Below are 10,001 nucleotides of genomic sequence, written 5' to 3'. Positions count from 1 at the left end.
TTCAGGGAAGCCTTTCCCAATTCCCCTCAATTCCAGGACTTTCTTCAGTTCTCCAATTTATAAGGCTAATTTCACCATAATTGCTTGCATATTATCTCTCTCGATAGGCTGTGAGCTCCTGGAGAGCAGAATCTTCTTTTGCTTTTCTTTGTACCTCCAGCATTTAGCTCATATATAATAAATCTGCTGTATTGTACACGAGGACTTAGCTGACACCCAGTCCTTCCTCCTCGGACAGTTGAAGTTCCCTCACATCCATCTCAGCCGTTACTTTGCACGTTTTCTTTCTTCCTTTTCCCCCACAAAATGTATGTCTGTATACACTCTTTAGCATCCATTTTCTATCTACCTCCACATGTATGTATAGATATAAATATACGTGTGTGTGGTACATAGCTACATGGATGTTCACATATAGAACACACACACGTGGGCACACTGCAGACACGTGTATGCCCAGGTACACGTGCGCTTCCCTAGAATGTAAGCTCCTTGAAGGCAGGGGCCGGCTCACTTCTGGCTTTGTAGTCCCGGCAATCTCTCGTAGTGCCTGGCACACAGGAGGCGCATAATAAATGCCCGCTGGTTGATTTACAACGCCAACAGGACGCTTTTCAATCCTTTTAAGTACCACGTAAACGTCAGCTCTTATTACTATTCCCACCTTCTCACCCCTCCCTGGGGACCCGCTTCCTCCCTTCCCCCCTCCCCTCAGAGAGCAACGATGCCATTGGTCACAGCAGCCACCATAGGCTCTCTGATTGGTCGGAGCGGGCACCAGCCCTCCCTTCCCCATTCGTCAGTCTATGAACTCCCGTCGAAGGCCCATTGGCTGTTTCGCACTCGGGCGCTCATTGGTTACGGGAGCGAGCTGGAGGTAACAGCACAGGAGGTGAGGGCTACTGGGCGAAGAAGGAGGGAAGGAAGAAGAGTGAGGGGCTCGCCGTTGCCGTGGTGACGCCCAGGCACGTGTGCAGTCCCGGAAGTGGCTCCAGGAAGCGGCCGCACGGTGGGGGGGGGAGGAAGTGCCGGCCCGGCCCGGCCATGGAGCGGCCGCTGCCGCCGCCGCTGCCGCTCGCGCCCCGGTTCCGGCCCCACCGCTTCCTCCTCCTTCTGCTGCTGCTCCTCCTGCTGCTCCTGCTCTCCCCCTCGGAGTTGAGTGCTTCGGCTGAGGAGACCGATTGGGTCCGACTGCCCAGCAAGTGCGAGGGTGAGGGGGGTGGGGTCGAGATGGATGGGGGGGGGGAAGGAGTGCGAGGAGGGCGAAGCGGAACTTGATGTGGAAGCGGGGGCGGGGCCTGAAGGGAAAGGGCGTGTCCTCTTGGTGGGGGCGGGACTTAGGGGCGGGGCTTGGGCTTAGGGCAAGAGGCTGTGCTAGGAAGCAAAGAGAGAGATAAAGAGAGGGGGCTCTTGTGGAAAAGGTGAGGTCTGTTCCTGGCACTTACGAGGTTCTTAATTAGTGATTGAATGGTAAGGAGAAAATAAATGGAGAAGGGAAAAGGATCTCAGGCAGAAAAGGGAAGGCAGTAAGTAGTGCTTTAGACCTAGAGACAGGAAGGCCCCAGTTCACATATTACCCTGATATTCAGTCAGTAGTTGTGTGATTCTGAGCCACTTATTTAAACCTTTGCCTCAGTTTCCTTTTTAGGATAAATAAATAGATAAAGAAAAAAAGAAAAATAATAGAACCTACCTTGTAGAGAGTTGTGAGAATCAAATCTGTATTATCTACATAATATCTATAACGCTCTTTGCAAGCCTTAAAGCAGCGCCTAAATGTGAGCAGCATATGTGAGGATGGGAAAGAAAGGGGATGGAAGGAGTGAAGGGCAGAGGTTAAAAGAATATATAGTTGTTTTTTAAAAAATGTTCCAGAGAAGGTAGGAAAACAAAGGGATGGCAGTGGGTAGAGCACTGGTCGAGTATTCAAAAAGAGGAGTTCAAGTCATACCTCGGATACTTACGAGCTCTGTGATCTTAGGCAAGTTACCTAATTGTCTGCTAATTTCTTCATCTATAAAATAGAGGTAATAATAGCACCGCCCTTTTAAGGTGGTTGTAGGGATCACATGAGACAGGAAAGCTCTTAACACAGTGCTTGGCACATAGTAATTGCTCTGTGTCAGCTCATCATCATTATTAATAATCATGAAAGGAGAAGAGTTGGGAAGTTTGAATTTCTAAAAGCTTTTTGACTGTCTACTTTTGTATCATTTTGGTGAACACTTTTTTCAGGAAGTCATCCTGGATTCCTGTAGATATGGGCTCAAGTCCTTATACTACTAATTACTGGCCCAGTGACCCTGGGAAGTTCTTTCCTCTGGGCCTCATTTTCCTCACAAATAAAATGAAGCAAAAATCTGGATCATCCCTTTCTGTTCTAATATTTGTTTGACTTATTTTATAGCATATTTTGTCCTTGAGCACAGTTATCTATGTACATGTTAGATTGTAAACACTTTGAGGGAGTATTTTCATCTTTGTGTCCCAGTACAGAGGACAGCTCCTTGTGCATAGTAAGCATTTAATGAAATTTGATGAATTGAAATGAGAACTGCTTTTCCACTGCTTAGACATTTCTTAAGTATGTAGAGTGCCTTGCTAGATTCCAGGGGAAATACTGTTAATGAGAGAGTATCCCAGCCCTCAGAAATCTTCTAATCTTGTAGGCCAGGCCACTTGTTTCCTCTCTGTCCTAGCTCAGAATATCTCATTTCACCAGTTTTTGTGCTCCCCTCTCTCTTCCCACTCATTCTCCAGGTCGAGGATCCCTCCATCTGTCCTGCCTCCCTTGGCAGAGGGCTCTTTGTGGTTTCATTTTTTCTTCCCACTCTTTTTCGTTACCTTGAAACTAAGGGGCCTCAAGGACAGTTTCATTTTTTTCTCTTTACTCTCACTTTAGTTCATGTTCTTAGAATGAGGTCAGAGTTTTCTCCTAACAGGGAGAATTTTAGAGCTAAAAGTGATTTTATAAGAAAACTAGATCAGGAACTAGAAGACCTAGGATTGTGTGATAGATATGTTTTGAGAAACTAATCAGTTTACTTCTCTGAGTCTCAATTTCTTCATCTATAAAATGGAGAAAAGATTAACCCTGCTTACTCATAAGATTAGTTAAGAGTCAGATGAGACAGTGTATGTGAAACTTAAAGTTCACCCAATGTTTATTGTTAAGTGGATACAAAGATAGATATGACACAGACACTGTTTTCAAAAAGTTTAAAATTGAAATGGGACAATAAGTTTACAGATAAGGATGATACAGAGCAAGTAAGAGAAGTATAAAGAGTTTAGGCAAAGACACTTGAGGAGGAAAAAATGATTTTAAATATAATTGGGGTAGGCATAACCTAAGTGAAAATAGGAAAGAAGAAGAGTCCATCTCAGGCACATGTCAGATGAGGCAAACAAAAGGTGTTTTAACAATATAAGAATACAGTAAAACTTTGGGTAATTCATTTCTCTTACCCATTGAGACTTGGGTCTCAACTTGGGTATGAGTTTTGATACCATTGGTGTAAGCAGAGGCAAGGAGGTAAGAAGCAGCATGATGGGAATTAATGAGGAAGATAACTCCGTTTTGCTGGAATCTAGACAACATAATGAGAAAGGGGTAGTATAAGGTTGGAAAGATAGGTTGGAACCTAATGAAGGGCCTAGAATACTAAAATGGGAGTGTATGCTTGTATTTGATAGATGGCATTGGTTGTTATTATCCACCCTCCTCATTTTATAGGTGATTCAACAAAGATGGTTAGAGCTTCACACTGATTTGGCAAATTCCAGCCCTCAGGCTTTTCTTTACTATGCTATTATTAATAATAGTTTTATATTCTCATATAAGTGTTTATTGTGCCTGGCCCACAGAGCTGGGCTTCTGGCCCATTAGCCTGAGAGAGAGACAGGCCTCAGCACATGTGAACGTTGTGCAGATGCCCAGGAAAGGGGATGGGTGGGTGGATGGCCAGGAGTTTCAGGGTTCCATGCCACAGCCTCCCCAGTTCTGGTTCTGGGTGGGATCCCCAGAGGGGCTTGTTAGGTGGTGAAGTTTGGAGGAGTTGAGGAGATGGCTTATGGTTGGATGGGTGGTAGAGTAGGAGGGCATTCCAAACCCCCAGGCCTTGCAGAATTCACACAGAGGGCGTGGGAGAAGGGGGCAGAGAAGCCAGAAAGATGATGTGCTTTCCTGGAGTGAAGGGATTGAATTGAGAAATGTAGAAAAAGAGACAGCAGATGGCATGAAATGGAGAACTAGGGAGGTGAGCTGTAATTTAAATTCAGACTCTCAAAGAACCAGCTTATTTGATGAAATTATTCAAGAGTCATTTCTTTATCCCTAGATAGAGTCTCAAGGCAATTAGTTAATGCATATGATAGAAAATATCATCATATGACTTTCCGGGGCATGTTATTTGTCACTGGTAAATTGGTTTTCCATCAGCTTTTGCCATCAATGTTTTAATTGTAATGAAGCTTAGGCTCAAGGCTATATTGTATTAAAAGGGGCATTAGGACCTGCTTAGCCCATAAGCAAATGTTAAGTCATTTTGTCCTCCTTTCAACAGTATTTATTGCTTATTGAATATCTATTGTATAATGGTCACAGTGAAAAAGATAGAAAGAAATAGAAAATAAAGACCTTAATCTTGAGATGTTTATAGCCTGGAGGGGAGGAAGAGACATGAGAAAGTAGCCCAAGATATTTTTAAAATGCCACACAATGAAGGCCAAATGAAGAAATTCATTTTGAGTATTTAAGTGTTGAAGGGACCCTGTAATCAGAAAATCAATAAGCATCTATTGAATTCCCACCATGTGGCAGGCACTTGTTAGACATTGGGGATACAGAAAAAAGAGGGGGGAAACGGCAAAACCTCCAACTTCCATTCAAATGGGGAAAGCAACATGTCCATGTATACTAATGGTATACCTAATGGGAAAGCAGCAGCAAGAAGGCAAGAAAGAGCTTCCTGCAGAAGAAAAAGGCAGGGGTCCCAAGAGAAGGGGGTGAGGATGGTAATACTTCTGGCTCAGGAACATGTACAGCAAAATGTCAGGGCATAGAAATGAGAAAGAAAATGTCTTATATGAGAAATAGAAAGAAGGCTGATATGACTGGGTTATAGAATGCGTGGAGGGGAATAATGTATGATAAAGGCAGAAAAGGGCATAGATGGTAAAAAGCTTTAAAACAGGAGTTTATTGAGAAGGGGAGTGACTTAGTCAGATCTATGCTTTAGGAAAATCACTTTGATAATTGACATAAACAGCAAGATGAGAATCAAGTAGGTTCATCCAAAGAAAGGGTTTCCTAGAGGTACTGAAGATACTGAATGTGGATTGGGTAGCATGGGCAAGAAAGGTGTTCTAGGCTGGGGGGGTGGGGAATTGTGTTTTCCTCAAAAGAATATTGGAACAGACAAATCATATGGGAGACTGGCAATAAATTTGTTTGACTGGAGCAAGAAAATGACAAGAAATAGTCACTGAAGGGAACTTAGAATATGGGTCTCAGGTTTGCTTTAGCTGGAGAGTGCCCTGAAGTGTCATCCATTCACTCACCTATGCTCTGCCTCTTTCTCCTAGTATGCAAGTATGTAGCTGTGGAACTGAAGTCAGCTTTTGAGGAGACGGGCAAGACCAAGGAAGTGATTGATACAGGCTATGGCATCCTAGACCAGAAAGCCTCCAGAGTCAAATATACCAAATCGTAAGTGAGCAGTGGGTACATAAGTCTGCCTTAGTCCATTCCTGGAGATGATGGGGACTGTCTGCCCCCTTCTCATCTCCCAGGAGAAAACAGTGACTCACAAGGCCATGTGATGGAATGGAAAGAACATTGATTTAGAAATTCAGAGAGTTGAGTTTTAGTCCTGGTTCTGCTACTAATCATTGTTAAATCTTGAGCAAGTGATTTCCTTTCTGCGGGCCTCAGTTTCATTATCTATAAAAGAAGAGTATTTGACTAGATGGTCTTTCTAAGGCCCCTTCTGGCTCTGGCATCCTGTGATTCTATGATCCTCCCTCCCCCCATACCCCCAGATAGGAAAAACTTGTCCTCATTCCTGTGGTAGCAACAGCAGGAATCAACTGGAAATGGGTGGGGAGATCAGTACCCTTTATGTTGGCATTTCTTCAGGGATCTTCGGTTAATTGAAGTAACTGAGACCATCTGCAAGAGACTTCTGGACTATAGCTTGCATAAGGAAAGGAGTGGCAGCAACCGGTTTGCTAAGGTTGGTATCATCCCCTTCATTCATTTTGTCAGAGAGAGAGAGAGAGTAAGTATGTAGCCTTGTGAGTGTATGTCCTTATGTGGATCGTGTAGGTGTAATTTGAAGTGCAAACCTTGGGAGGTCTTATTTCCCGAAGCTGGCTCCTATTGCACTTTATCATTTTATATTGGTACTCTCTGTTTAACCCCTTCAATCCCACCATTCAAAGATAAGGTTTGTATTCCTCTTACCAACTGACAGTAGAAGTATTCTGCTTTCAGAATTCAGCCTGACAGTGCTGATCAAGATTGCTGAAGTCCCACTGGCAGAAGTGGTCAGAGTTACCCATTTGTGGTGGGAGGTGATGCCAGCTTCCAGACTTTTAGCGCTCTTCAGAATTAGAGAACTGGGTCTCAAGTGAAGTCCTGAGTAAATATGAGCAAAAGGTTGGGGAATAGGAAAAGTGAGTGAGTGAGGAACTTGGGTTGAGACTAGAGAGCAAAGATAAGAGTAAGAAGTCATGACTACTGAGTAGCAGCCCAGAAAGAAGGCCAAAATCAACACCAGCAATAGCAAGACGGAGAAGAAGCCAAAGTAAGATGTGAAAGGCCCAATTGGCACTGTGACTGGGGGCTTCCCATTCAGGTGTGGGCTGGATTAGATGGTCGGGGAGATCCCACTAACTATGAGATGCTATAATTTTGTGGTCCCTGCAGCTCAATATAAAAATGTCTATTACTGGTACCTTCAGGAATTGAGAAGGGCAGGTGGACAGATACTCTTATGTTTCTTCTTCTTAGGGCATGTCTGAGACTTTTGAAACACTCCACAATCTAGTTCACAAGGGGGTGAAGGTAGTAATGGACATTCCTTATGAACTGTGGAATGAGACTTCGGCTGAGGTAGCTGACCTCAAGAAGCAGGTATGTGTCTAGGGAATTCCCCCACCTGTTCTTAGTGTCATTCCCTTCTCCTCTTTACATTTTCATAGAGGATTTTGTTTGGATTTCTCCTTTTCCCATTTCACTACCTACTTATTTGTACATGGTTCCTCCATTCCCTTCAGTTTATCTTCCCAAAAACCTAGCACAGTGCACTGTACAAAGAACTAAATTAGTGTTTGTGGGATCAGCAAGATAGCACAGCACAGATAGTGCCTGGGAGATGAATTAGGTGTGTGGTCATGGGGGAAAGACAGAATATGAGATCCCAAGGCCCCTTCTTGCCACCTGTACCATTTTAGTCTTTTGTCAGCAAGGACAGATCAGGAATGGGGGTCCATGTTGATCAGAAGCACAAGCTGCCACCAGAGAATACAAGTGGAGTTGGCAGTGATAATGGTTTGTCAGTATCCTTCCTGGGGCTCTCAGATAAGCCTTTATAAATGTGATATAAAATTCTTTATAAAATGAAGAAACTGGATTAGCTGATTTCTGAAAGGACCCTTGCATCTGTGACATTCTACATTCTGTGTATCTGTGCCTCTGTTGGGTTCTGCTTTAGTGTGATGTGCTGGTGGAGGAATTTGAAGAAGTGATTGAGGACTGGTATCGGAACCATCAGGAAGAGGACCTAACCTCCTTTCTCTGCGCCAATCATGTGCTAAAGGGGAAAGACACAAGTGAGTCTAAGTCGGGGGCAGGGCAGCGGGGGCTCAGGTCACTTACCCCTGCTGGAATGTCTAGATTTGGTGAACACGGAAACTGGGGGTGGGATGGGGATCTCAGATGACGAGCTTGTCCTTGGAGAGCCTGGCTTATTTGGGGAGGCTGCAGCTCCACACAGCTTTGAAAAATATTCAGAATATTTACAAAGTGGATACCAGATGAGTTTAGTGTGGGCCAGCCAAAGCATGTATATCTAGGCCATTATGTCATGGGCGTCAGAGGCAGAGGTCTGTGGTGAAACCATCAGAGCTCCCCCCTCCCCCCCCCCAGACCTGGTCACAGTTGTTTCCTCAGGGCTCTAGCCCTCTCAGGAGCATGTGACACTTACTCTCTACACTGCCCCAACCCATTTTACTGCATAATGTACAGAGTAAAAAAATATTTAATCTTTTTACTCAGTGTCCTAACCCTCTTTTTTGTGTTTCTCAACTGGTTTTCCTCCCATCTTTTTACCCAGTATATGTTGTGTTCCACATATTAGTCCATTACCTCCCAGGCATGAGGTCAGTAGTACCATGAAGATTATGCTTTGAAATAGCTCTCTTAAATCATGCTTGACCAGCTTTATCACCAAAGTGTTATTTTCCCTGTTTCATACATAAAGAATCAGGTTTAGAGACGTTAAGTAAATTGACCAGAGTCACACAGCTAATGAACAGGCCAGGATTGGAACCTACTTCTCTTCTGACTACAAATGCCTGCTTACTTAATGAATATAGGGCTGTTCCTCATATCCCTATCCCGCTCCCTTTCCTTAGCATCCTTTCCCAAACCTTATTGCAGTAGGTTCAGGCCAGTGGTTGATGCCCAGCAGGTACTTTGCAGATGAACATTTCTAGTTGTTGCTGGTTGAGCATTGTGTCCCTTCCCCTCTCCCCTCACCAGGTTGCCTGACTGAGCAATGGATCAGCAAGAAGGGAGATACAGCAGCCCTGGGAGGGAAGAAAGCCAAGAAAAAAGGGGGCAAAAGCAAGTCGTCCAATAAGAAGAACAGCAAGCAGAGGAAAGACCCAAGAAACCTAGATGAAGATCCTCATCCTGAGGAGGATGAGGGTGTCCAGAAAGCCACCCCTCTCACACACAGCCCCACCGATGAACTGTAGAATCCAACTGAGCACCCCATCTACTGTCCCAGGGGTGCAGAAAGAAGCCCTTGGCTGAGGGAGACTCTGTCTTCTCTTGTGCCTCTGGCAGACAAGGATGGACTCCCCAGCTCTGGGGGTTCACTGCACCTCCTGCTGTGCCCTTGTCCCGCTGAGGATTACAGAGCCTGCCCTTCCTTTTCCTTTCCTGGCAGCCACTTCTCCCCTGGGCTTGGAAGAAAAGCTGTGTGGCGGCCCCAGAGCTAAAAACTGCATTGTAAACCTTCGAGGGATGAGTCTGAGCATTGCCGAGCCCTCAGGGAGGACTCCATCCCTCATTGTCCCATGGGTGCACCCCCACCTTCTTCCAGTGGGAATGGTTCAGCAACACCACTCCCCCAGTTTCAGAAACACCTCTTTCCTGGCCCCAGTCCTACCAGGAAGGCCTTCCTCACCCCAATCCTGGTTGAGGCCGTTTTCTCCAGGGCCCTAGCCCCCTTGCAGCCATGTGACACCCAGCCTCTACTCCTCCCCATCCCATTTTACTGCACAATGTGCAGAGTAAAAAAATATTTGGCCTTTTTACTTGGTGTCCTAACTCCCTTTTTTGTGCCTCTCAACTGGCTTTTCTCCCATTCTACCTAGAATTCATGGAAATTGACATAAGGATGGTGTAAAGAGTAATGAACCCTTTTTGGGCCTTGATTTCCCATTTATTCTGGGGAACTCTTGAAGTTGATCTGAAGAGCAATAGCAAAGAGAGAATCCTGGTGGGGAGATTGTGCATGGAGGGAGTGGGGTGGGGAAGGAAAGGTAGAGAGTGCTGGGAAGAAGTACAGGGGAGGAGAGGGCTGGTAGTAGGATGGAGGTTGTCCTTCACATCAGCCCCTACCTTGAAATATTGGGCCTTGAAAAGAGACTGCAAGGACGGTTTTTAAATACCCTATTCTAGAGTAACAGTCAAAAGGACAGCTGTCCTTGTTCCCACTTGATTTCCTGGAGTCCTTTCCTTTTCTGTTCTAGAATTTGAGTCTTCC

At 45.0% G+C, this 10,001-nt stretch overlaps 1 protein-coding gene across 1 annotated transcript; it reads left to right on the top strand.

Moving 5' to 3' along the window:
• Positions 1 to 843: 843 nt before the first annotated feature.
• CNPY3 (canopy FGF signaling regulator 3) lies at positions 844 to 9,549 on the top strand. The gene is made up of 6 exons (XM_031964828.1): positions 844 to 1,210; positions 5,587 to 5,710; positions 6,140 to 6,236; positions 7,016 to 7,138; positions 7,719 to 7,836; positions 8,768 to 9,549. Exons 1-6 carry the CDS (start codon positions 1,045 to 1,047, stop codon positions 8,983 to 8,985), a joined length of 846 nt encoding a protein of 281 aa, XP_031820688.1. The 5' UTR covers positions 844 to 1,044; the 3' UTR covers positions 8,986 to 9,549.
• The last annotated feature ends 452 nt before the right edge of the window (positions 9,550 to 10,001 follow it).

The sequence above is a fragment of the Sarcophilus harrisii genome, chromosome 4, assembly GCF_902635505.1.
Source record: "Sarcophilus harrisii chromosome 4, mSarHar1.11, whole genome shotgun sequence".
In the NCBI taxonomy this organism is placed as follows: Eukaryota; Metazoa; Chordata; class Mammalia; order Dasyuromorphia; family Dasyuridae; genus Sarcophilus; species Sarcophilus harrisii.
Note: the sequence above shows the minus strand (reverse complement) of the source record. Positions and strands in the feature narration are given on the sequence as shown.